The sequence below is a fragment of the Hippoglossus stenolepis genome, chromosome 8, assembly GCF_022539355.2.
Source record: "Hippoglossus stenolepis isolate QCI-W04-F060 chromosome 8, HSTE1.2, whole genome shotgun sequence".
Lineage (NCBI taxonomy): Eukaryota > Metazoa > Chordata > Actinopteri > Pleuronectiformes > Pleuronectidae > Hippoglossus > Hippoglossus stenolepis.
In genome coordinates, this window is record NC_061490.1 from 22,945,027 (window position 1) to 22,972,723 (window position 27,697).

At 43.7% G+C, this 27,697-nt stretch overlaps 1 protein-coding gene across 1 annotated transcript in view; it reads right to left on the reverse strand.

Moving 5' to 3' along the window:
• Nucleotides 1-27,697, reverse strand: part of sv2a (synaptic vesicle glycoprotein 2A) — a 38,080-nt gene that overhangs the window by 8,415 nt on the left and 1,968 nt on the right. The window contains exons 2-9 of the mRNA XM_035164825.2: nt 13,312-14,063; nt 6,299-6,479; nt 5,069-5,220; nt 3,295-3,428; nt 3,107-3,196; nt 2,359-2,466; nt 1,168-1,256; nt 120-284 (exon numbers count right to left, since the gene is read on the reverse strand). Of these exons, the coding sequence (XP_035020716.1) occupies nt 120-284; nt 1,168-1,256; nt 2,359-2,466; nt 3,107-3,196; nt 3,295-3,428; nt 5,069-5,220; nt 6,299-6,479; nt 13,312-13,918 (1,526 nt within the window). The 5' untranslated portion in view covers nt 13,919-14,063. The remainder of the gene's footprint in view (nt 1-119; nt 285-1,167; nt 1,257-2,358; nt 2,467-3,106; nt 3,197-3,294; nt 3,429-5,068; nt 5,221-6,298; nt 6,480-13,311; nt 14,064-27,697) is intronic.

Consider the following 27,697-nt stretch of genomic DNA (forward strand, 5'->3'; position numbering starts at 1 on the left):
TTTGCATATTGGGAATAAATTCATGCATTAAGTACTGGAAAGGTAGAAAATATGAAAATCGTCAACATATCCTTGAAATAATGAGTTTGGCTTCACGTGAACGAGGGGGTTCAGCTCACTTGTCATTGAAGTACTCTCCCTGGCGGTGGATCTGGTTTTCCAGGGTGAAGTTAAAGGTCACATGTTCCACTTTCTCCTTGGCGAAAACCTTGGTGCGGGACGCGTAGTCCTGCTTCTGCAGGTACTTGATCATGTCGGGGAACCACACTGTCAGACCATAGTAGCTGGAGGAGGAGGAGGAGGAGGAGGAGGAGGAGGAGGAGGAGGAGAGAGAGTTATTACTCCTGTCACGAAAAGAAAAACCTCGGAGTAAATGTCCTGTCGAGAACAGTTGACGTCTCCGTTGTAGAGGCACAGGAGAAGTGTTACTGTGGACATGAATATTCCAGAATCACTGAAATATTTACACTATGTCTCTGCCCTGAGGGTTTAATCCATAGACTGTTTATAAGCATAGATGACATGACAGCTCCCAAAAGTCAAGCTAAAGTGTGATCACCCCCTGGTGGTCTGCTGCAGTATAGGCCATAAACCTCCTCCATGTTAGTAGATGGGACATGTCAAATACATTTTTCTCAAAGATGGTTTCTCTCATTTTAGGTCGTTCTTATCACACTGATGTTTGTTCAAGTGTTCATGTATTATAATAATATATTAACAAAGTAATAGAGTATCTCTTATTATCTATATGACTCAGTAAAGTATCTAAATACTCCTTCCACTACTGGAAGTTTTTTAAAGCTTAAATCTTATATTTTATTCTGTCCTACAAAAAATGACACTTGTGCTTCAACTGCAGCGTCTGTAAAAACAATACATAAAGCTTTTCATTAGTTTTAGTTTGTATTAAAGAATCGGATAAAAGCTGTTTGCAGTAAGTGTCCCCATCTAGAAACATGAACCTGACATGTGCTGCCTGGTTTTGTTTTCCTGAGTTCGGTGCTACATGTCAAACCAACACACAACAACACCGAGCTGCAGACATCCTCTCACACCAGCTCTTTTCAGATGCAGCACAGTAACACGCACTGGCTGCTGGTGATGTGTGAGTCACAAAATGACCCAGAAAAACCTGCAGTGGTGCATGATTATTCAACCGGATCCTACCTGAAGGACATGGAGAACCACACGGCCATCATCATGAAGGTGGTGCGGCGGTACTCCGGGGAGAAAATAGTCAGGAAGTTACTCCACACCTGGAACGACAACACAGACACAGAGAAAAGAGAAAAGAAAAATATATATAAGCAAACATACAGCACATGTCTCTGGAAACAAACATCACTTTATCTGCTGCAAAAGAATAAACACCATGTCCCAGAATCCCTTTCCAGACGTAGAATCAACAAACAGAGACAGACAAGAAAGCACAAACACGTCCCACAAACATCCACAGAGACGCATGTCACATAAACAGAGTCTGGTAGTTTATACTTTCGCTGCAGGAACATAAAACATTTTATGTAACCTTTGAATATTATAGATAAAAGCCTCCATTGATTATGAAACCCATCTGTGGACATTGGGGTCGATTGGTGGACAGTTACATTCCCAGTGCACAGGATGACTCAGCCTAGTTTGAAAGGTATTAAATTTATATTTTGTGGAATACGTTCACTCCGTCTCTCGCTCAGAGTTAAATAAGAATATTAATACCTCTCTCCGGACACAGGAGTTAACTTATAGCTCTGTTCAAAGTAAAAAAAAACATGCACCACCGAGATTAACTGATTTATATCTGCTATCATGTCGGTTTAATCCAAACACAGACAGAGCTGTGAATGTGAGAATATTGAAAATGCATCTATTGTATGATTATCTTTGCTCAGCTGTGTTTTCCATGTGTTCGCTGTTATCGGTTGTGTGTCCTGCAAACGTTGAGCGTCACCGGAACTAAGAGTCAATTTCCCTGTATGCACAAACGTATTTGGCCAATAAAGCTGATTGTCATTGTGATGCTCAGACTGTTTGAGGGTGACCAGAGTCTCTGCTGATGACCTGCAGCCCCACAGGGATGTTGAGACTCCTGGAGGCCACTGGGATTGCTTCCAGGAAATGGTTACTGCTTGTTTTTGTCGCTCTGCTCGTGTGCAGATAAAGCAAACAAGATGTGAGCTTCACATGTGCTGGAAGGCGAAATTCTGGATGGAGCCAGGATAACTGTTTTCTCCTGATTGCAGTGTTTTATGCAAAGCTCATCACCTCCTCTCGTTTCATATTCAGACCACAGACAAACTCTTAAATATCTATATGATGCAGATCAGTGAAGTGAAAGAAAAAACTGCAGGTTTTCGTCACCTGATGAAAAAGTGTGCTGAGCTTTAGCCTCCATTTCTGGTGCCAGGCAGCACTGTCGCCCAGGTCCACCAGTTCATCCATCTGCTTCACAGTTTTGATGGTGGTCACCTGAGGGGAAAAGCACCAGCATTCATTCATCTTGAGATTTAAAAATACACCAGTTTAAAGATTAACTTATGAATCAAGTGTAGTTGAAAAACCTTAGTAACTGTATTATGTTTGTTTAAAACATAACAGTTTTAATTTTCACTTGCATCTACCAAACATTTCTGTTATATATACTCACTTTTAGGGGTTTTGACTTCAAGCCACTATTGCATTGACTTTTAATAATTTTAACTCAATGTCATATGCCATTTTATCTTTATGTATAGTTATTCAGATATTCATAGTTTTTCTATTCACATTTACTCAATTCACAAGGTAATTTAAATGATTTCACAGCTTTAAAATGGACTCAAAAAATAACATAGAGTACATCATAGTTTATAGAGTCGTAGTAGCAGTAGTGTAGTAAGACGAGGTCCTCATGTCCCCATATTTAATTTAAGTATTAATATAAAACTCTTTATTCATTAAAAACATTACAAGATTACAGTAGCTTAGCTTATCGATATGCTAATTTATGCAGCACAAAACCTGCTGCACTGCTGCACACGCCTGCAGACAAACACGTGCACAGTGCCAAGACATTTATTATTTCATTCAGGCAACGATGCTGCTTTTATAAAGTGTGAGCCTGACTTACAGAGAAGACCCTCTCCGGGTAGCCTTTGGCCCTCATGTTGGTGTCGTGGACCTGCTTCAGGATCATCCACGCCTCATCGTGTTTCCCGTTCTGCAGCACAAACACAAACATCATACATGAGGTGAAGCCTGGGTTTATTTTCTGTTATGGGTGTCGACACCTAGACGAGGTCCGAGAGACGGCCTGACCTCCAGGAAGAAGCGGGGGCTCTCCGGCATGGTGGTGAGGGCACAGATGGCCGTCACAGAGGGGAAGGCACACACCAGCACAAAGACACGCCAGCTGTGGAACTGGTAGGCCGAGCCCATCTGGAAGCTCCAGCCTGCACAGAGAGAGAGAGAGAGAGAGAGAGAGAGAGAGAGAGAGAGAGAGGTCAGAGAAAACAAGATGCAGCTGCAACACTTGAATTCTGTGCACACGCAGCTTCCTCCATATTCACACTGTTGTGTTCTGATTCTATGCATTTTATTTCAGCTGCGGTTATCAACAGCTGCATTGCGGCGAGTTGTCGTACACGCTTCATTCTGCCTGATGGCCACACTTTCTTCCTTTTATATTTTCTCTTCTATGCAACGAGATTAATCCATAAAAAAATATTCTCATTTCATTCAGCACATGTGAAAATAGAAACATCACTGTGGTTGAAATTAATTTAGCTGCCTTGTACAGAGTGTGCGTTATCTAAATTGTGGGAGGCTGCTCGCCACTAACGGGGGTTAATGAAACAGAACATTCAGCCTATTTGAAATATTCAGAAAATGTTCTGCCTCAGTTGGTCTTTGCAAAGACATGTAAGTATTTATAATTACTTTATTGACAATGTACGAGATTTTAAGGTCAAAAATGTCTTTGACATGTTTCATGAGTTCTGAACATTTGCAAACTGTTTTTAAAAAAGTTTTTTTTATGATTATCAAGTCTGTACAAGCAGATAAATGATTTATAAAACATTACACATCACAAAATGTGCTGGCAGTTGTATATTGTTTTAGTATATTCATGTGGTAAAGGCACTTTTGTCAACATTACATAGTGTGATGAATAATTTACTTCTTATGAATAAAACTAGAATTACCACCCTGCAGTTTTAAGCCTCCGGGAACCACTGAGTTTCTGTCCCTCCTGGTGTTCCTGACATACTGTATTCACACTAAAATGAGATTTATCTTATAGTCCAAGTGAAAACTGGTCCCAATGTGAAGAAATTCCCAAAAGGCAGTTTTATTAAGATCAAGACTTCAGATCAAGAAGCCAAAAACATGTTCACAACGCTAACAATTTGTTTTGTGAGGTCACAGCGACCTTAACCTCTGACCTTTGACCACCTAACTGTAATCAGTTCATCATTCATGAAAGTTTCTACCAAATTTGAAGAAATTCAAATATAAAATAATAAAATAAAACAAACTATGCATGTACGATCAAAAATGTAGAAAACAGTAATCGTGCAGCTGCTCTTTGTTTCGCTTTGGATTAAAGTGTCTGCTACATGGAGAGATGTAAATGTGATATGAAGACGATCAGGCCAAATCCCTGCAGAACCTTCCCCTCCTCCTCCTCCTCCTCCTCCTCCTCCTCCTCCTCCTCCTCTCTTCTGCCACTGGTGAAAACATTTTGACTATTATCAGATTCCTCACGCAAAGCAGGAGCTGCAATTAACTTATCACTGTGCATGACGGTCTTCTGCTAGACAGAGGGAAACCACTGATCAAATGATTGCACCTAACATTGTTAAGGTAGCTGCTGGAAGCTGGAAGAAACAAGAGGGAAATTAATCCACTCTCATTTTTCAACCCACTTAAACACCCGGGGATATCTCTGCATCCTGGTTGGAAAAGCACTAACTTCATTTTCGATTAGAAAACACCACAGCATCTTAGCTTCACGTAATTCATGATGGAAAATGAAAGTCCATGTAATTAGGATGTTCAGCTAACTGACACAACTGTTTGCTTCTCTCACCGTAGTGTGGGATGATGGCCCAGGCCATGGCGGAGGCGTAGATGCCGCCGATCATCCAGAACATGCAGAGCCAGCTCAGGTGCTCTCCTCGCTTCTCCTGGGCCAGGAACTCGGAGTAATAGGAAAACACGATGGGGATGGAGCCTCCGATGCTGTGGAGCAAACAGGGAGGACGGGGATGTGCAGGGAAAACGGATTAAAAGAGGAACAGGGGATGGGATCCACGTGGAGAGGAAGCAAACGGCGAAGGAGATAAGCAGCGAGAAAGAAGAAGGTGGTAATTTAAAAAAGGACGCAAAAAGTAATGAGATGATACAAAGAGAAGGAGGGAGAAAAAAGCAGAGAGCTGAGAAAACAGATTAAATTGAGAGAAAGAGATTTCAGCAGCAGGAGCGCGTGTGTGAGACGGAGAGTTTAGCAGCTTCGTACCCGATTAAACATTAAGATTAAAGCCTTAAAAGCCACTGATAATAGTCCACCTCTATGGCCTGTGTGCATGTTCCATTACAACTGTTAACAATCTGATGGGAACACGTTCAGATTCAAACCCCTGCACTGAAACAGGGGCGTTGATTTGTTAAAACTCGTTTGGAAAAGTCTAAAGTTCACTACACGACCACCGGCAGCACTTTCCACTATGGATAAGACGCTGAGAGTATTTCACCAAAGACTGACGGTGTTATTTTCAAATCGTGGAAGGCAGGAAGGGAGTTTTCGTTGACTCTCTTTTCTGATTGGTGACACCATAGACCTGTTTATAAAGATGGACGCTGTTGCTTCACTTCCTCACAATATCCAAAATTTAAGCAAAAATATCCCAGATACGAATGCTGCCATCTTACGCATTTGGACCTTGACATTAATTTATTTGACGTAATCTTTGACTTTTTAGTTTGGTCCATGTCCCTCCATTAACATAGAGGAGGTGGGGTTTAGGACCTGTACTGCAACCAGCCACCAGATGGCAGTTGAGACGCTTAGGCTTCACTTTAGGGGAGCAGTAATGTCGTCCATATTTAAATACAGTCCAGGGGTGATCGCTGTTACACCTGAGGCTTATGGGTAGTGTAGTCCTTCTCCTTGACATTGCTGTTGAGCTCTATACATGCACCGTATCAGTATCTGTCCCCCTCTGCCCTGCTTGTCAAGTCAACCGATGCACCGCGGTGGTCGTCCTCTCATTTCCAGCTGCTGCTGCTGCGTCTGTCTCTGACTCATCGGCCTCCTTACCCCACACCAGAGAGCAGACGGCAGAAGAGGAAGGAGGTGTAGCCCTGGACGAAGGACGAGAAGAAGGCAAACACGCTGTTGATGGAGAGGGAGATGAGGAGCGTCTGCCGTCGGCCGATCCGGTCGGCGAGGCCTCCCCACACGAAAGCCCCGACCATCATCCCCAGGTAAACAATCAGACCTGGAGGGAGAGAGGGGGGGAGAGAGGGGGGGAAGGGGGGGGGTGTTTATAATGAGGATAATGAGGAGGGGAAGAAAGACAGAGGGCAGGATAATAAGTTATTGTTCATCAGAAAACTTATTGATATTACTTCCAGTCCTCATTTCCAGTCTCATTAGACGTCCAGTGCCCAGTAAATTAGCTCATTTGGCAGCTTGACTAGATTAGACCAGGATTTTGCATAAAACACAAAAAAGAGTAAGTATAGCAGTAAAGCATCAGAATCTAAACTGTAAACCACAGATCAGAGAATGTTATTTTCTGTGCACCTCTTTTCATACGGTGCTTCGCATGAGGAAAAACACAAGAGAAATCATTTGGGCTTTATAAGAAGTTCAATTAAAGAAGAGAACAGAAAACCTACTATTAGATTTTAGAAGCGATTCAAAAGAGACATTCAGTTCATATTTAGGTGCATGATGTTAATTTGGGTTATTACTTAAAAAGGTTTGCACGCATAACTTTCTGTCCATTGCTGCTGCTCCTCTTTTCAGCCTCTGTCTGAAACACTTTCTTTAAGCCCCCCCTCCCGTCCACTTCTGTCGACCCCCTCTTGTGAGTCAAGGCGCCAACATGACTCACAACCTGTGAGCTTTTTCAATCGGTCTGTCTCTCTTCCTCTGCCACAGCGACGGTGCTCCCACACACACACACACACACACACACACACACACACACACACACACACACACACACACCAGTTGCTCGCTTGGTACTGGCCGTATTGACATCCTGTCAACAGGCTTCACGCCGCCCGAGCCTTCAGCGACACAGTCATTGGCGAGATCACTCCGGAGGAATAGGGAGGACAGGGGCCGGTGGCTCGGCTTGACATCTGCGTTTAAATCTTGTTGCCACCCAGCGTGTCCCATGAACCCTGCTCCACCTGCTCCACCTGCTCCAGTCGGATCAGACCATCAACACAACTCCCACTTTTTCACAGCTGATGAGTAAATACTGTTGATTTTTAAATCATTTGAAGAGACAGCATCTGAAGCAATTATGGATAAAAAGCCCTAAAAGTCCGACAGATAAATCCCTGTGGAGTCGGTGGTGCAGGGAAACAGAGGAAGAAGCCCACAGGTCATTCATCACACAGTCCAAGAGGCAAACTGCTGGAACCAGTAGGTCGGACACACACTTAGCTCATCAGCTGAATTGATGGGGGAGATAAAGCCGAGGCTCGCTGTGAGGACTGATGGAATAGTATGAAAAGCAGTGTCCTTTTCTGTGTTTTGATTGTGTGTGTGTGTGTGTGTGTGTGTGTGTGTGTGTGTGTGTGTGTGTGTGTGTGTGTGTGTGTGTGTGTGTCTCATTCCCTCTGTCGATCAGTCTGTGTAAACACTGCAGTGCTGAATTGGGGAAGAAGGTGACTTTCATTTTCATTGTTAGATTGACAGCCGAGGATTCTTGTGTGCATATGGTGCCAATTTGCCACGGTGTGTGTACATGTGTGTGTGTGTGTGTGTGTGTGTGTGTGTGTGTGTGTGTGTGTGTGTGTGTGTGTGTGTGTGTGTGTCTCTGGCCAGGCACAGAGGCAGCTGGGAGGTTCTCCCTCTGACAATACGAGCTGTAACAATGAGGCAGAGATGATAACTGGGTTCAATAGCCTGACGCCGCAATGCAGCAGCTTCTCCGTGGACAGACGAGCTCAGTGACCAGGATTTGTCACAAAGAAGGCGTCTCTTCACATTTAAAGCTGAAGCAGTTTTCTGACATTGACAGAGACGTGTAAACATCTCTTACATAATGGACCCAACTGAGACCACAACGTGCCCATCGATCCAGCGTAAAGGTTCTGTAACACGTCTGTATCGGCTCAGTCTGAACCAGAGGTAAAGTTTAAACTTTTACGGCCCACAGCAATTTTTTAGGTTCACTCTCGCTGCTCTCATCATTTCAAGCCACAGCAGGAACTCGTGGATATATGGGCCAGAGCATGTCAGTCACCTCGGATTGTGATCTAATCAGATTTCAGTGCGTTTTTATTATTATTATTATTAAAACATACACTTGATATTAGGGGAAAGAGAGAAAAGGAGTAAAAACTGTCTTGAAAAGGCAGCATGTCGATGTTGTGGTGAAGATACACTCATGTCCGGTTCTTCTCGCTCGACTACCCAGGTATAATTTACTTCCACAGGCAAATCCCATTTGACATTCAAGGAAGGTTACCTCCACTGCCACAGCCTGAAAACCAGCTTCAAACCAGTTCATGTCACATCTCACATTCACATTGTGATGAAATCAGCAGCGTGGAGACTCCGAGGCCATTACAAGGTTTGAGGGTGACACACATTCTGCAGACAATGATTCTGCTAATTTTATAAAACTAGACATGTTAATCTGCCAGTTGTTTCCTCATGTTTTATTTATCTGGATATTTTCTGGCAGAAACTCACATTATACATTTTATACAGTTAAATCGTTTTCCTATTGAGTTTTGCTCAATGTTAATGCTATTCCAATGTTTTTCTAAAGATTAATACGAGTTGTTTTATCAGCTTCAAGATCTTTTGTTTCATATTTATTTACGCTGACTTACACTGAATAAAATCTTGTATTTTTCACATCATCATAATCAGGTCCTGTGTTTTTTCCATTCTACAATAACTCATATCCATCCAGGTTTCAAACCATCAACCTTCTTGCTGTGAGGCGACAGTGCTGACAAACTAAATATGAGATGTATAAATGACAGACGAGCAGGACGACGGGTTTAAGGAAAGAGAGGAGAAGCAGGCGTCTGCTGACAGCTGGGCATCTCGTCTCTCTGGAGAGAAAATGGAGGGGGAGAGAGAGAGAGAGAGAGAGAGAGAGCAAAAAAAGGAAAGAGGAGGAAGGGGATTGGTGGACGGTGGCCAGTCTGCGCCATGACAGAACTCCCAAAGGCTCCAGGGTAGTGTATGTGTGTGGTGCATGTGTGGTTGGACACAGAGAGAGAAAGTATGTGTCACTGTATTGTGTGTGTGTGTGTGTGTGTGTGTGTGTGAAGGAGGGGGCAGGGCAGGGGCCACTATTAATAGCCAGTTTTTCCCCTTTCTGCCAGAGTGCACTGGGCTTCTGAGCCGGGGGCCGAGGCTCGTCAGCACTGGAGGAGAACACAGTTTCTCATCAGCTGAATTCACACACACACACACACACACACACACACACACACACACACACACACACACACACACACACACACACACACACACACACACACACACACACACACTTCCCACCGCTCACTACTTAGAGCGCCGTCCACTCACAGCAAGACAGATGAACGATAATTGTTTTTAAAGTCTCCACAGCCAATAAACGACCTTTAGCACAATAACACAGCTCTGAGTGGTGGAAATAACTTGTGAATTGAGCTGCTTGTTTGAAATGTTACCTGCATCCACATGAACCAAACCATCAGGATCATCCTCCTTCACATTAAAGCCGACTGTTTGTGCTAATTTTTAAGGAGTAAGAAAGAAAATCCAGACAAATCCCCAGTTTTATTCAAGGTAACAGGATGTTTTATTTGCCTTTTAATTTCGACATATCTGCTTCACCAGCAGATTTGTCCATCTCGGCTAAAACTTCCGGACCAAACAACGTATGACGAAGGAAAAACACCGTTAGCCCGTTAGCTGCTGTTCTCTCCTTCCACTGTCCACTATCGTTATGGATCTCGATTATTCTATGTACGATGAATAAAACTATTCTCATGGACATGATTGTAGCCTGAGCTGCGTCAGGTATGATTTTCATTGGCGATGGTGGTGAAGACAACAATTCCCATGATCCCACACTGCTTCACGATGTCATCAAACTAGGTCTTTTGTAATTGTTTTGATGGAGTGACCCCTTGAGGCTGAAGCTACATATTGCTTCTTTAAAGGATAAACGATAGATGTATTTTTATTATTATTATTATACATTTAACAATATAACAGGGATTCATCGTTCACTGCAGCTCATTGGCTGATATCATTTCCAGATGATAGCTGAATATTAACACTCTGGTTGAGTTAGAATGATGTGTAACAACTTCCTTTGCTAAAAATAGGTAGTTGAATCAAACCGGCTGCAGCCTGTGTTGTCTGCCAGCGTCTCCCTCGGGAGTCGGGCCTCCCGTTCTCTCCTCACCCTTCTGTCTCCCTTCATCCTTGATCTCAGCGCTTGATGTTATGTTCATTAAAAGGCCAAAGAGGCATCATGATAGGGAAAGGTTCCCTACAGCCTCAGGGAGGAATCGTGCACTAGCTTCTCAAAAAAAAAAAAAAAATACAGGTTAAAGGTCACGTAGCCATGATAATTAGAGGTCGTGTTGTTTCAAAGTCCTCAGGAAAACAGTATATTTAACTGAAGCAGGGCTGGAAATAAACTAAATATACTAAATCTAATCTCCTTGACATTCAAGCTACTTGATTATCCAGCACCTTTCCTACAGAAATCCACTTCCTGTGAAGCTGCTGCTTGTGACAAACCCGTTTCATCTTCATCAAGGGCGAATCAACGACAACCCGTCTGTGCTGCTCTGCTGCCTCAAAGCTTCTGCTGGAGGTTATTGTGCAAAAACACTGCACCACAAGCGTCAGTGCTGTCATTTAAAATCCTCACTCTGGTTTATGTGCTGTATGTTTCCTCTACTTGGTTGAGATGCTTGTGTTTCTGGACGATGAAATCCGTGCTCTGCATTTAAATAGATATATATAATGAGATATATAATGCTTTCTTCCATTTCCTCTAGTGTGTTACATAGTTTGTTTTTGTATATACAAGACTGGTAAAGTTAAAAAGCCCAAATACCACAGTAACAGTAGCTCCTCTCCCCCAAAGAGGGTCAGGGGTCCATCTGATACATGTGACATCACAATGGCCAACATTTGCTGAACGCACGACTAAAGCTGCTTGTCTGTTACTTCCCGTAATGAAACCAGGAAAATCAAAAGCAGAGGCCAACATTTCCTGCACGAGCTGGAAGCGGTTGACCAACCACAACAGAGAGGAGTGGCTGACCAATCAGAGTAGACTTGGCTGAAAGAGGAGCTGCAGCAACGGACATTCTGAGGAGTTTGATGTGTTTTCTGAACATTAGAGCATGTAAACATTTTCAAGTGAAGACCCAAATTGAAATAATGAACCTGAATATGAGCAGAATATGTCAGAATAACATGCATACAAAACACACACACACACACACACTTCATGATCCTGCCACAATGCGTCAAGTTGAAGTGGCCGACACACGCGAAGCAGGAGGAAGCTCTGTTCTGACCGTGTAGAGAGGAGAAGGCTGAGTGTGGGGGTGGGGTGGGGAAGAGGACACTAGGAACCATGGGATGCAGAGAGGCATGAGCAAAAGAGGCTCTCTAGCATGAGTCAGGCGTGTTGCGTAACAGGGAGAGGGGAGGGATCCGAGGCTGGTCGTGTCTCCCTACTGGCTCCCCCCTGGCATGACACAAACCCAGTCAGAGAGAGGGGGCTTCTGAGGTACTTGTACTTTACTTAAGTATCTTTAACACTTTTTACTTCTGCTACTTGGGATCCCAGAGGGAAATATTGTAGTTCTTGTTCCAAACATTTATACATTTATCTGGCAGCTGCAGTGACCAGTTTATTTTGACCTCATGAAATATTGATGAAAAACAAAATTGCTTTTCTCCCCTCTGTCCTTTTCCCTTCCCACAGCATCACATGCAATCCATGTGGCAGCAGCAGAAACCCAAGCTGTGTCTCAACTCAGCAGCCACATCCTGTGTCGGCCGAACCGACGATATTGTGAAGTTTGTGTCACTAATATAAAAATTAAGCTAAACAGAGCTTTATACCTGATTCACAGTTTTCTTCTTAATAATGTGGATTCAGTGGCAGTTTAGCATTTTCTACATGCATGACACGTGTAGTTTAATGTTTTGTGTCCGTCGCGTGTCTGAAAGCAGCTTATACATTTAAATCATAGTATTTGGAGATCAGTTTTTATCAACCTGTTTTTAGGTTGTGTGGATTTCACAAAAAGACATTCAGTCAGATAGTGAGATACATTTTTCCAAAACAGCTTTCAGCAACCCGCAGAGAATGGGTACGAGCTTTGCATGCTGGGAAACGATTCACATCAATGCTTGATGTCTATTTTCAACTGGAAACTCCAACGTACTCTTAATGGAATATCTCAGTGTGACGGCACACAACATTTTATCCACTGGAAAAACACAAACAACCTCTCTGTGTATCTCTGTGTAGAAGAGTTTCCCTGCGTAGCTCCTGACATGTTTGCTTATATGAACGTTCTTTACATAAATTAAACCCTATCATCTGCCCCTTGCTCCAACATGTTGAAAGAACTCACAATCCCCTTCACACACAGACACACAAACAGTCCAGCGAGCAAACAGCTGAACTGAATCGGAGAACGTTGTGTTTGGATTGGCTGGAGTTGGTTTGATTTAAAACGCTGCTGCTGCTCAGTGGCTGCACGAGCAGTTGAATCTTAAATAGCTGTAGTTCCTCTGCCAACTAGGCTGAGGAAAAGCAATTACTGCTGAATAAGCTGCGAAGGTAACGGCCGAAATGAGACAGAGATAAAATGCAAAGGGAGCAATAAAAGCCCATTGGAGCCACTGGGATGAAAATAAACAGAGAGAACGCACAGAAGGCAGCGGATGAGTGGAGAGGAAAGACAATAGTTGCTCAGATAGTAAAGGAACTGTCTCGTGAAACCTCATGTGTGTAATCCTCCAATTGTTTTATACACGTTTTTAATGGTATTGTTTGTTGTAGCTGGATGCAAGGGAGTAATGTCTGGAGATCTTACCCAGCATGCCCTTGTTCGGCTCAGATAGACACATGTCTACCTGAGCACTGGGCAGCACGAAGCCGACCACGAAGATCTCCACGCCATCTGCCATCAGAGCCAGCCCCAGGACAAAGTAGAGCGTCCACTGGAACCTCCCGTGGCCGCACTCCTGCAGGATGGTCTCGTACTGCTCAGCCAGCTCCTCCTGGTCTTTCCTCCGCTCGCTCTCGTACGCCGACAGATCCTTGAACTGCTGCGCCTGGGCGACCGTCGGCCCGTCCAAGCTGCCGGCCTTGCCCGACTCGGCCCTCGGGATGCCCTGGTACTCGCCTTCGTAGATCTCGTCATCCTCATCGTGTCCTTCAGTGGAGTCACTGTGGCCTTCCTCGTCATTGGCCCGGCTGTCGTTGCGGTAATATCCACCGTCGTTGCCTGCCACGCCGGCGTAGTCGTCATCGTCTTCCTCCTCGAAGCGCTTATAGGAGCGCTTAGTGTACTCGTCGCCCATTTTGTCCACGCCGCGCCCCACCTTCTTGCCTACCTGCTTCTTGGCCACCTTGGCAATGTCCTTGGCGCCGCGGAGGAAGTCTGAGCGGTTATCTCTGTAGCGCCCGTCGTCGTCCATCTTGGGTGTGTTGCGGTGGCGGTCAGTTGCTGCTGAATCAGAAGTATCAGGAGCGGCCAAAGCACATGAGTGTGTGAGGGGGATTTCTGTGAGCTGGTGAATTCAGCACCGCGGACAGCTCCCTGCTCCACTGCACTGTTGGACCCTGAGGAGGAGCAGAGGAGAGAGTCTGAGTTAGAACGATTCAAAACACCGACACTTTAATACTGAGGCCGAGACGTCTCACACAAACACTTTAACGGGTATAACACAAATGCAAAAGTGACAACACAACTGCAAAAGACCTTTTTTTTAAGCCACAAACAACGGCTCACTTCACCACAGAAAGTAACTCTGACCATTTCATTCTCATCATACGTTGTCACTTACTTCCATTGTGGTTATGTTACCGTTGTGTGACTTTTGCTGTTGTACTGTTTCTTTTGCCATTGTGTTATGGCTTTTGTAGTTGTGTTGTGGCTTTTTCAGCTGTGTTGTTGCCTTTGCAGTGTTGTTATGGCTTTTTTAGTTGTGTGTTTTGCGGTTGTGTTGCGGCTTTTGCTTTTGTGTTTTCCATTAAAGGCCTTGTGTGAGTCGTCTCCGCACTTTAATGCATGTGAAGAGGAAGCATTTGTTCAAACAATCTAAACCCAAACCACTTCAAACTGAAACACGAAGGACCGCTGACATTCCCGTGGCGTTGACATTATCTGGCTCAGCACTTACGGCTGTAAAGAAAAAAAGGACACGGCAGCTTTAAGGAGCGCACGTCTGAGTGCAGGAGCGCTGTGGCCTATACCGACTGAAGAACAGTCACTTCACATCTCGCTCCTCAGCACAAGTCACAGTGTGGCATTTACAGCAGCGCACCGCAGAGCCGACATAATGGACCATGCTGCGACATGGGAACGTGTAATTAACAAGCTGGGCTGCGATGTGGAGGGATGTAGGTCAGTGTATATGAAAGGTAGAGACACTGATAAGGTTAGATTGAAGATTACAATCTGTTAACTCTGATATTCATTATGAAGTCAGATCATACTTTATAGTTATCTATACAGTAATATAATAGTAATTTTGGGAGAGTATGAAATTAATCATTTCCGTTCTTTTAAAAGATCCTGCCATTGTTCTCGTATTATACTTATTGATCTATAGATCTGTGTGTATCTATCTCTAAAGATCGACAGGCATGTTTTAAATCCCTTCCTGTGTCATTCTTTCTCATGCATCTCCACCACCACTATTCCTAATGTCCTCACTACATTTCCTACATCCCTTCAGTCTGTTCATTATCCTCATCGAGTGGAGAAGAGAGGAGAAAAGGCTCGATCTGAACAAAAAGAGGCCATCAAGAATCCATCAGCGGGAAACCTGCTCTTTTCTCTGACGCCTCCGTCACTGTGATGCTGCCTGTGACGGGAACACGCTGCGCCGAGGAAAAGGCTGCGAGGACAACAAGTGGGAAAAACAAACTCAGCAGGGGGAACGTCATGTGTTTCTGTGAGCGTCTCACACGCTATCAGTTGTTGACTCTAACTACAAATCACCTGCAGATGAAAAATGCAGTTTACTCCCAAAAAGCACCTCTAAGGAACAATCTGGCATTTTGGGAAATACTCGTGTTTGTTTTTCTTTCTAAGAGAAAAGGAAAACACTCTTGTTTCTGTTTGATAGATAAGCAGGAGACAGTTAGCTTAGCTTAGCATAATGACTGGAAACAGAGGGAAACAGCTAGCATGACTTCATGCAAAGGTAATCCAATCTGCGATCCAGCACCACTGAAGCTCATTAATTCATCCAGGGTATATGAATTGTTTAACTCAGTGAACATTTAAAACCAACTTGTGGTGAATAATAGTTTTCAATATTTGTTGCTACAGATGCATTTTGGTATTGACCCAATATACCACAATCCACGGGTTGATACATCTGACTGGTTGCCACATGACTAAAAGTTATAAAGAAGAAATTGTCAAATCTTAGTCTTTTGCTTTTTCTTAATACTGAACAGATTCTTATCTTTAATCCTTAAAGAAGAACTGAACCTCTGCTCATTAAACTTCTCCTGTAGCTGCAGTGATGCACAGATGCACTCGATGCTGTGACATAACCATTTCAGACTTGAACTGTGACTGGTTTACAAGCAGACGGAACCATTCTCCCCATTCTGAAGCCCTAACTTCTACAGGCTCTCCACCAGGAACCATTGTTTACTCCTTGTCTGCAACCACAACACACCTCCAGCGTGCATGTGCTCAGGAGACCAAGCAGAGACGATGTGCCCCTGGAAAACAAATCTCTGGGGCTGCAGCTGTAGCCAAGTATTCTAGGAGCTTCCCACAGTCTGTGTAAAGAGAGCAGCAGCAGCTCAGCAGGGAAGAGAGAGAGAGAACATGTTCATTCTGAAGGAGCCGGCAGCACACAACCCCCCCACTGACTGAATACACTGCAGAATACTGACAAGTCCATCTTTATTTATAGTCTATTGGAATAATATATATGAATGTTTATATATATTTTTTGGACTATCAAATACTGTTTATTTTCCAATGAGAAAATACTTTAAACATGATGACTGACAGATGTGTTTGACATTTTGTGTAAACGCCCTCAAAAGGTTGTTGAGCCACGACTGCAAACCACTGGTTCAATTAAAAACTACAGCTCTTCATCCCCTTTCCATTCATTTTCTTCCGTTTCTTTTTCCCAGTTTCCTTCTCTGCTTGTTTTATATTCCACTGGTGTTTTAAGTTTCTTCAGTGTGGCTCAGGGAGGATTCATTAAAGCCCTTTCAAGGAGAAAAGCTGCCCAGACGAATCTTGTTTCCGTTTAAAATATAACGCATGAGACAAACCACTCAATCTTTACTGAACGTGTTTAACATGGTAATGTCAACATGTGCTCTGTGTTTACTGCTGTCTGGACGTCCAGGAAGTGATCAGACTGTCCTGACTGTGCACCAATCAATAGATCAATGAGCCATGTAATTAATATTGGTCACGATGGAGAGGCGGTGTTAAATTACACTGGATAACCGCCAAAGTAACCTTGTTGACACTTTTACTGTCGTTGTTCCTGTTCGTTAAAATGTTTTTAAACCTGCTCGCGAAAGTGCACAGTGATTTGATTACAGCAGGGAAACGGCCGGAGTCACAGGTAGAGAGGAGGCAGTGATAGCAGCTAATGGGGGAGGGGGGAGGAGAGGGATCTTTGAAAGCTTACTGAGTCGCCTCGGGGCCGTCGGGCAGACACACACTTTACTGCCAAGCCAACATCACACGACCCAAAGGTCCCCCCCGCTGGGACATCTGACTTTCTAAGAGCGTGTTCGCTGAAAGGAAGATGAAACTAAGACCCAAGAAGAACGGAGAACATTTTGCTGGTGGGTCTCAGCTGATCAGTGAAACACGATACGATAAATACAGAAGCTAACGAGAATGAGTAGAGACTGTGGGGGGGGAGGCAGAGGAAAAAACAAAACGCACATGCAAAGAGAAAGAAGATTCTAAGAGTGCACCAGTGTTCAGAGCCACATATATAACATTCTCAACTTTATAATGCTAACATGCTTACGTTATAAATGTTAAGGTATTTAGTCGCAAATCAAAGTATATGACAAGTTAAACATTTAATATGTGGGGGTCAAAAACTGAATCACAGCAACAAGCAGCTGAGGCTAAATCAATTTCTTGTCTTCATTGATGATTAGAGCCTCAGTGAATTTCTAGCAGCTCTGTCCAAAGTGACTGCTGTAAACTTGTTATATGCTATTTACGAGAGTTTACATTTTCAGCCTCACAAACGTCCCTCAGGCTTTGGATTAGATTTGGATTCAAATGATTCAGGCCCAAGTGAAGCTGCATCGTTCCTATTAATGTAAATCTGACATTATTTGGTTATCTTCACTTATCCAATCCATTATCCCTTATTTTGTGGTCATGTTATAAAAACCGTAGTTGTGCAGGTCTTTTGTTTCCACAGCTTCACGCCGTCACAGGCGACTTCACGAGCGAATGTTGTGAAAGACATTTGGTGCTTTGTCATCAGGATCTCGTCCTTCGAGCTGCTCACTTCAGTTTCGCTCAGCGATCTGTTTCCTGGACTTGGAGTCTGTGGTTTCTCGTTTCAGGTCATTTTGTCCTGTCAGGCTGCAGCTCCACCTCCGCCACCTGCTCCGTCTTCTGACACTAACACATCGTCTACATCCATCGCTGCACAGTGACCCAATCAATTCTCTGTCCCTCTCTGTGGAGCCCGACGATTGGTCGATGGTCATTCGTCACCATGGTCGCGACCTTTATACCGGGAGACTCTTGAAGCCAATCTGAAAGCAATGCAGCAGCCCATCGCCGTCTGATTGGCCTTTCACAACCCGCAGACACTGAGAGGGGAGCGGCTGTGGGTTGTATGCAGGGATACTGTGCAGCCAAATATCACCAAGACCACTGATTCTCATAAATTCATGTTATATGAACAATGTCTTTAAAGGAAACCGGTCCTATGAAGACCGGATGCTTCTGTAGAGTAATGAGAAAACAGATGAGCTCAGATTGTTCAGATTGTCTTTTTCCAAACCGCTCTGGCGTCTGTAATGAAGTGTGAAGTGATAATAAATTAATAGTCGACGGGGGGGTGGCGGGTTGTTTGCTGCTGATGAAAAGACTGAATTATGTAATCCCATTTTCTTCTGGTGAGCAGAGAAGACGCCAGAGGGATGGGAAGATAAAACACACACTCACACACTAATGCAACACACAGTGTGGCAGGCTAAAAGCATGCTAACAAAAGAGAGCTGGTGAAAACGTGTGGGAACAAAATGAATGACAATATCTTGTAGCTGCCTCAAGTTCACGCTACCGAAGATTCACACAGATTTACAGAAAATTGCTTTGATTTTTCTCATACCCGATTTTGAATTTAACAAGATCCAAATTGCAGACTACACAGTGTGGTGGAAACAATGGTAGCAAACAGGCAAAACTCAAAAACGAGACCATGAAGAGGAAACATGAGGGAACAAGTAGCACTGTGAGGAAACGTCAGGGAACCGAACAGATGAAGCGACAAAGAAGACAGAGACTAAACAAAGTAGGAGGGTAGATGATTGGCCACAAGTCCAGCCCACATTGGTGGCCCATTAAAACATCCATGAAGCTTTTTACGTTCCTCTGTAGACGGGTACAATTTGGCATAGACTACGTAGATACCACTTTCTCTGTGTGCGTTCACACAGACCTGGCTGCTGTATAAGAGCACCATGTTTCCATGACCCCCCCCATGACCAATCAGCTCCAGATGTTAATCATGTGGAGATACCCTCCCAGGTAATATTCACACCAAGTTTGTCGAGAACCCATCCATGCATTGTTGAGTTATTAGAAAACAGCAACTTCCTGTGTCGTTCTTGTTTCGTTAATTACAAGAAAAGATGAACAAATAATGACAAAAATGATAAGTCTAGCAAAGTTTGAGGGAGTCATTAGTCGTGTATGTATAATATAATAAATATTGTATATTAATACAGAGGTAAAAGTTGCAAATAATGATAAAGTACGGCTCTATCACTGGTTGTTGTGTAAGTTGGAAGCTCATTAATCTTCTACATGTTCTGACTCTGACTCTTTGATGAAGAGTCTGTCCACATCTCAGGGATCCACCTCACAGAGGAGCAGTGCAGGTTTCCAGCTGCCACTAACAGAGTCATAACCACATTAGTCGGACTCGGACAAGACGGCTCTTTCAACCCCGGAGAATATTAACCTCTGCTCATAACTCGGGCTGAGGGCCGTCAGCATTTATCTTTACTGCACCATGAAAACGTTAAGAGCATCTGCTAAACTGAGATGTTTAAACTACGTTTCCTCTTCCACCTCAGGCCTCGATAATAGCAGCGGGACATTTCATTTAGTGGAAAATACAAGAACCGTTTAGCAGTGGACAGTTTTTTGGCAGCGAAAAGGACGAGTCGGATACTGGCGAAGCGATGATGGATGAGGAGGAAGAAACCGGCGAACAGTTCTTACACACGACTGTGACGGTCGCCCGAAACCACTCTCTGAATAAACTGGCTTTGATGAAATCCCAGCACACCCACAGCTCCATTTGTTCTCCTGACAGCAGGAGCTACACACAGTTAATATCTTCTCTCCTCCCAAAACACAACCAGGGCAAAACGTCATATGTTTATTATCTGATGCCGTCACATGACACAGGAGGGAAAATCGTATGTCCACTTTGGTTTGGTCACTTTGTGTGAGGACATCTTTCCACCAAGATGTCGTCTCAGCATCTTAAAGACAAAAGATCGTTTGAGATGGACGATCAGCTGAGATGCAATAGATGAACCAACAAAACTAAGGAAAATGTTTTTCCTTCTTCCAAACAATCTGTTTCCAAACAATAAATCCCTCAAATAAAATTCCAGTGTGTCATATGTCCATAACTGTACTGTAGCGTTCTCTAACACCAAAATAACTTTGTGTCGGCATTAAAACAACTTTATTATGAGAAACATCAAGATTTAGATTACTACACTATTCTGCAAGGAAACGTTTAAAATGTGAAGAATTCTAAACAGACTTTGGTGTATTTGAGAAGAAGCCGGTGAGAAGATGCAAACTCCACAGAGAAAGGTTCAGGTTCAAGCCCAGAACCTTCGTACAGTGAGGCTAACCACTGTACCAACATTACACTCATGTAGGGAAGATGGGACAGTGAAATATAATCTTGAGAAACCAACAAGTGCAGAACTACTGTTCGAGAAGGCGACATTCTGACTCTGAGCTCATGTATTTACAGAAGAGCTCCATCATTCAGGACGTTTTCTACTGGTGACACAGATCTGTCTCTCGGTGTGGCACCGGGACAGATGTTTCTCAGGTGAAGTTCGTGCTGTGCACTCGCAGGTTGGACCACAGCTGGAGCGGCGCCGGTGAGCGGAGCAGTTTGTAGAAATAAAAGCAGGATCAAACAGAGTTAAACACATTCATTTGAAGATGCATCCAATTAGCAGCCCGGCGTTTGCCGTCAGGATGAGTCACTCCTGTCTCCAGATATAACCTCAGCTTTCATCACCACCACACATTCACACAACCGCTCGTATATACAACACGCTAACACAACCTCATGCATTAATTATCACTCTCCCATTACGAAACAAATGATTATATACTAGAATAGGATGAAAACAAATTGTCTGTTAAAGTTTAGCAGAATCAAGGTGATGGGTTCATCTGTTTGTAGATAAATATATTCAGGTTAATAAACATAGAAGCACAATGAAACCAGCAGATATTCACACTGGAGAAGCTGAGACGGGAGAATTTTGGATTTATTTTGGAGAATTTATACGGACATTGATTGACATCTATAAGAATGTTTCTTTAATTTGTATTTAATATAAATATATGCAGAAATCCCCCAAATTATCAAATGAAAGATCTCAGTTGCAGAGTTTTTCTGCGCTGTGGGTGTAACAGGAGCGTTGCATCCTGGGTCGGGTCGGCACGGCCCACGCGCCCACGCTCTGTTTGACGATGTCCCCACAAGACTCAGTCAACAAACACCCACGCTGATGATAAAACACACACCGTCTGCTGCCACGATGGAGTCAAACTGTGTCTGTGATGGAGATTTTTGTGTCGGCGCTCTGGTCTTTTCTCCACTTTCGTTTACATGCTCAATTAAATCCCGATGCTCAGTTGACGGCACAGACGCTGCAGTTAGCGAGATGTTAGGGTGTCGGAGAGCGTTTGGTGAGAGTGAACGTGAACGTGTGCCCCAGAGAATCAAAGAATAGAAAAAGAGATGCACGTGTGTGAGAAGGGTGAGATTACAGTGTAATGAATCGCGTGTGTGTGTGTGAAGTGGGAATGATGAGGTCACTCGTGGATCCTCCAAGCTGCAGATGGCTGCTAATGTCATGCAGCGCTGAATTAATTTCACTTGACATCTTTGATTGCTCGCTGTGACGCACGCATCTCCTCCTCTGACAGATCTGATATGTCTCTGAGTCTCGGCACAATCCTGAGACTGATCACGAAAAGAAGACGTGTAGAGAAAACAGGGAAATAAAATATGATGAATTAATTCCCGAAACACAACAAATCCATTTTGACACTGAAAAAAACTGAAACAAAACACAATCGGCATCAACATTGATCTAATATTCACTATCTTTAAATATTAAGTATGTTTTTATGTTAATTTTGTGAGAGCGGGAGGTTTTTTTTAGACTCACTGTCGATGTGCGATTGTGGAGCATCCTTATAGTCTCTTAGCAACACAAAGCACCGCTATCGTCATGGTGAGAGATGAGGTCTTGGTCATGAGTTCAACTAAAGAAAAAGTAATTCAGCTGCATTATATCTCCGTCAAGGATAACTCACTATTACACCACGTTAAAGAAAGTGGCAAAAGGATTCCTGCCCGTTCATCCAGATCCGCTGCAATGGTTTAACTGGTTCTTCCTTGTGTCATGTCCCATCCCTGAAAGAAACGTAGATGAAACTAGAACTCAGAGAGCATAAACAGTTCCCTAATGAAACCACGTTAAAACTCTCTAGAACTGGACTTTTATTTGGATCTGCAGCAAATTGCACGACTCTACTATTTCCAGCTTTTCAGAGAAATCAACGAAAATGTCGCAGCCTGTTCCTTCATCTCACAATGTTAAAGACAGCGAAGAAGTTTATACCATAATACAATCTATAACACATCCTTCCACCCAGTTTCGTAGTAATCCTGCAAACTAACAAACAAACGCTGAAGAAAACATCACCTTCTTGTCACTTAACAGCAAAACTGTCTCACAAGTGGCTTTTAGTTCAGTTTTATGTGCTTCTTCTTGTTCTACAGTCATTTTTCTCTTCACAGTCGCCACAGGAAACCAACAGGAGAGATTCTTGTGTATCTGTTTCCCCTCACAACCCAACAAGAAGCACATAAAACACTGAAGTCCACAGACGTCAATAAACTCCGGTTGTTTTCCTGCTCAGCCTCAGTCGGAGAGTTGTTCTGCTCTCATGGGTGGAACAGGAGCGTTGCATCCTGGGTCGGGTCAGCACGGCCCACGCGCCCGCTCTGTTTGACGACGTCCCCACAAGACTCAGTCAACAAACACCCACGCTCATAATAACGCACGCCGTCCGCTGCCATGATGGAGTCAGACCACAGAGGGAGATTACATTCAGCCGTATGTTCGTTTAGGATGCAGCAGCAGAGGGAGACGAGGCGGCTCATTGTCTTTATATAAAACATTAACTGATGTAGGAGGACGAACAAACTGCTGAGCAACAGGAAACAAGCTGTTGAAACAGAGACGTCGATTTAACGTACTATATATGTGGCTCGTTAAATAAATCTTATTGTTTATAGTGTTTTAAATGCCTGGTGCCAATGTCCCAACTGTGAAATATCTCAACAACCACTGGATGGATTGAAGACATGTAGACATGCAGATATTCATGGTCCCCAGAGGATGAATCCCTCTGACCCTGCTGGTCTTTGGACTTTTTACTCTTCCACCATCATGAGGTTTCGTGACTTTAACTGTTGGATGGATTGTATTTGATGTAGCATTCATGTTCCAAGGTTATAACTTGATGATGTCTCATGCGTTTTCTTGTTGGGATGATTTTCACTGCTCGTCTGAGGCATCAAATATTAAATCAATATCATCTTCTATCAAAATAAGAGAAGCTCTCTGGAGGAGCTGGTTTAGAAACGCCCCCCCTCACTGGTGAAGTCACTGAAAAGCCCACTAAGCTGAGGGAGGTGGAACATTTTGTACTATTTCATGTACAGACACACGTTTATCACACACTGGCTCTAACTCTCCATCCTGCCCTGAACAAAGCCTTTTTCTGTAACTCTGAATTTTAACCATCCTCCATCATCATCATCATCATCCATCATTTTTCCATCAGCTACTCTGGCCTGAGCTTCAGGGTGACTCCTTACTGAGGTTGTGTGTGAAGGATTCATCAACTATTCATGTCTTGTTTTCCGGCTACAAGGACGGAGGTGGCACAGTCGACTCGGCCCCTCAGCAGCGATGTATTGGCGCGATAAAAAAAACCCTCGCAGAGAGCGTCCGTCCACTTCCTGCTCGTCTGCGCCTACCACAGCGTGACATCTGCACACAGCCGTACGAGGAGTGACAGTTTTATTCTGCTGCAGCATGTTCCTTCATGGCTGGAGGCCCATACAGGCCAAGTACATGAGCAGCCTGAGAGGAGGGTTTGACGATTGGCTGATAGACTCACTGGGTCACAGCTCCGTCCCGGCTGCACGTGCACGAGTCCCCTTTGGGAGAATCTGCAGCCGAGCACGAGTCGCGTCATTGTTCCCCTGCTCGGGGCTCGCAGCGTGCACCGTCACCCTGGTGGCACCAGGGCGGCTAGCAACACCATGTCAAACACAGTGACGTCAGCTCTCTGCATCCATTTTGGCTTTGCTCGCTGCAAAATGGACTGAAGAGGAGTCAGGCTGAGGGCAGCTGAGAGAACCTGCAGCACGGGGGATAGAAACACTGCAACACAACTGTGTGCACAACCTTTTCCACCTCATCTCTCATTAGTCTCGTGTTTTAATGGTCAGGTCATTAGAATTCAAAGCCAGTGCAACGTTAATTGTGTTGTGAGCTGCAGTCGCTGCATAATGTGTTTCACACAGAAGGTGTGATTGAGCAGCTGAGCTGAAGCAAAATAAATTCATGAAACAAAATTCACAATCACAGACACAACAGCTTCAAGCATAGATAATAAAATCATTTACACCAGATTTAACATTTTCAAGATCCATGAATCGTTCCCTGGGAAATCGATGATTCTTCCTCCAACTTTCGTGGAAATCTGCGTAAGGGGCGTAAACATAACCTCCTTGGTTCCTTAGGAAAGTAATTTGATCTGTTTTGAAAAAGAGTGAGAAGCTGCACTGTGGTACCTTGAGCTACATGCTAACATGCTGCTGTTTAACAAATTAAATACAACTTTATTCGGGTCAAAATACAACTTTTGATCCGATTATGGCTCCAAATGACAAGTTAGGGGAAAACCAAAACTATTACAGTTCATCCTTGGATCCACATCCTGGTAATGATGTGCGTGCCTGAAGCCTGGTGTCGTCATAACAACAACAACCAATCACAGCTTCCCCACTCAGGACACACAACTGAGCCGGCATCCGTGCCAATTAGCCACAATGAGCAGTGCACACAATCCTAAAGAGAAGCGCAGGATATAATAATAACCACCACGCCAGGTTCATTAGCTCTTCATGTCAGGCAGGAGCTTCACGTGATTTGATTGGCTCGTACCTGCGCTGCTGCACAATCAGGACAACAACACAAGCAAAGCGAAGCAATGGAACCACAACCCCATTTAAAAAGAATCCGACACACAAGTGTGATTGCAGCATTTGAGGAAATCACGTGGGAAGCATGAAGGTCCGAACCAACTTTAAAATCCATCTTGTAGATATGTTACTGGATCAGTGAAGAATTTGACCTGCGGGTGGTAAATAAAGATCTGGTAGGGGTTCATCATGTAGAGACCATGAATGTCTGACACCAGTCCTTCCAGGAGATGTTGAGATATTCCACTGTGGACGAACGTGAAGGAACAACTTGGACTTTTGAAAAAAAAGAATAAAGTCGTGACATGATCCAGTCAAAGCAACGTGTTTGGTGCAATTGTGAATTAGGTACTGCGAAGCACCAGTGATTCCAGGAGTGAAATCTTCCCACTGCTGCAGGGATTATAAAGAAGGATTATAAAGCTTCTTCAGGAAAAAGTCACCACGCAGATTTGGTTATTGTACGGCACTTTGCAGATGCGCTGCCGCAGCTCTTCTCTCCCTGTGAACTGTGGGTGTGATGTGCTTTATTTTACAGGTCCCATAACAATCGACTAGAAAGGGTCTAATTAAAAGGTTTTTGTAATTAGCCACTAATTGCACAGAAGACGATGTTCTGAGTCAGACGACGCGTTAAAGGAATGGTTTCACATTTTAGAGAAAGGAGCTAATTAGTTTGGCCGAGCACAAAGAAAAAGTAACAATTGAACAAGCATCAGTGATAATAACAACTGAATTTATTTAGCGTTTACTTTGACTTTTTAATTTGTCCCATGTCCCATCTGCTAACACGGAGAAGGCGGAGTTTATGACTTGTACTGCAGCCAGTCCCCAGGTTTCAATCACGACGATTTGGCTTCACTTTTAGAGAGATGTCACGTCGTCTTATCTTTATACACAATCTGTGGTAAAAACTGACAAAGTCAAACTCAATTAAACTCAATTTTAATCTCTATATTTGTAGAATTGTATTGGATCCTGTAATGTACAACTACAGAGAAAGATTAGACAGAATTATGACCTTTTCTCCATCATTAGCTGAGTTGGTTCAGGTCAAAGAAATAAAGTAAACTCAACACTGACTCCATTTGCTCTGTATTTGATATATAAATGTACCAAATCATATCGTCCTTTCTAGTGACAGATCATTTCTTTTCTATAGAAGAATGAACGAATTATCAGGAAAGTTTTAAATGAAACCTTAATTATTCCTGATTGATGTTGTATGCAGAAGTATTTTAATTAGGAGACAAGAAAAGAGCAGTTTTATCTCCTATCCACATGTGTTTGTTTGCAGAAGCAGACGATGTCAGACACGTCTCGTGCCCTAAATGCACTGTCACTCATTAATGGAGAGTTATGGCTGTTGATTTGCTTTCCCCTTATCTGGAGACGAGGGGGAAAGGCCATCACTTTGCTCTGTCACAGTAAATCTTCAGCTGAGAGGAATCTTACTGCTGCAGCATCACAGGCTACAAAAGAAAAGAAAAGGAGCTTCCTAGAAAAACGAAGCAGCACAAATGAACCAGCTCTGATCACATCCGTGCCACTCGCTGATCTCGACGCGACCTGGATGAGTTGAGGTGGATCTCAGTGTTTCTTTTTCTCTATTTCAGCTCCTGCACTGATGTACCCGGCTACCGGCGCTGCCAGCTGCAGAGAGAGGCGAGTTGTAACTTGTGACGGGGGCGACTCTCTGCGGACGGACCGGAGCACGGCCCAATCAGCAGGAGTAACGGGCAGAAAATGAGAACACCAAACAGAGCAGCTCCCCTCGCTCCTCCTGCTTTTCAAGAGGAGCTCCTGAGTGTTCAGCTGTGTGAACACTCCTTTAACTGGGACTTTTAGTCTCTAGGCTACTAAATGTTTAATATCACACTGTGTCTGTGTCTGTTGTGTCGTCTGGTGCTCAGCAGTGGCTCAGGTACAAAATAAAATCGTGATAAATAAATTCACATGTTAATTCTCTTCCAAATCCAGCCCTTATAGAGCATGGACACATGATCCACAGATACGCTAACATGGACACAGATATTCTGATACCAACCAGATTAAGACAATTGTATGAATAAGGTCATTAAGTCACAAATATGAAAATGTGAGGCGAATATTGCCGATCACAGTTAAACTCTACGAGATGTGACGCTACAGGAAGTGACTCGCTTGCACAGATTGGAAGAGAACAGGAGGCGAAGGTTTGCCACAGAGACATTCGACCATATGTGACATAAACAATGAATAAACAATAACAATTAAGACATGTGGAGTGTTCTAACCTTAGTTGCATTATATGTAATTATCTTAACCTCAGGACAAAGACATCGACATATGTCAGTTACCAACTACTCCACATGGACGTAATGTTGATGTGAGTTACAATCAGACTACGCTCGGTAAGATGTAAACAGTATGAATGGAAAATTATTTTAGCAACATTATAAT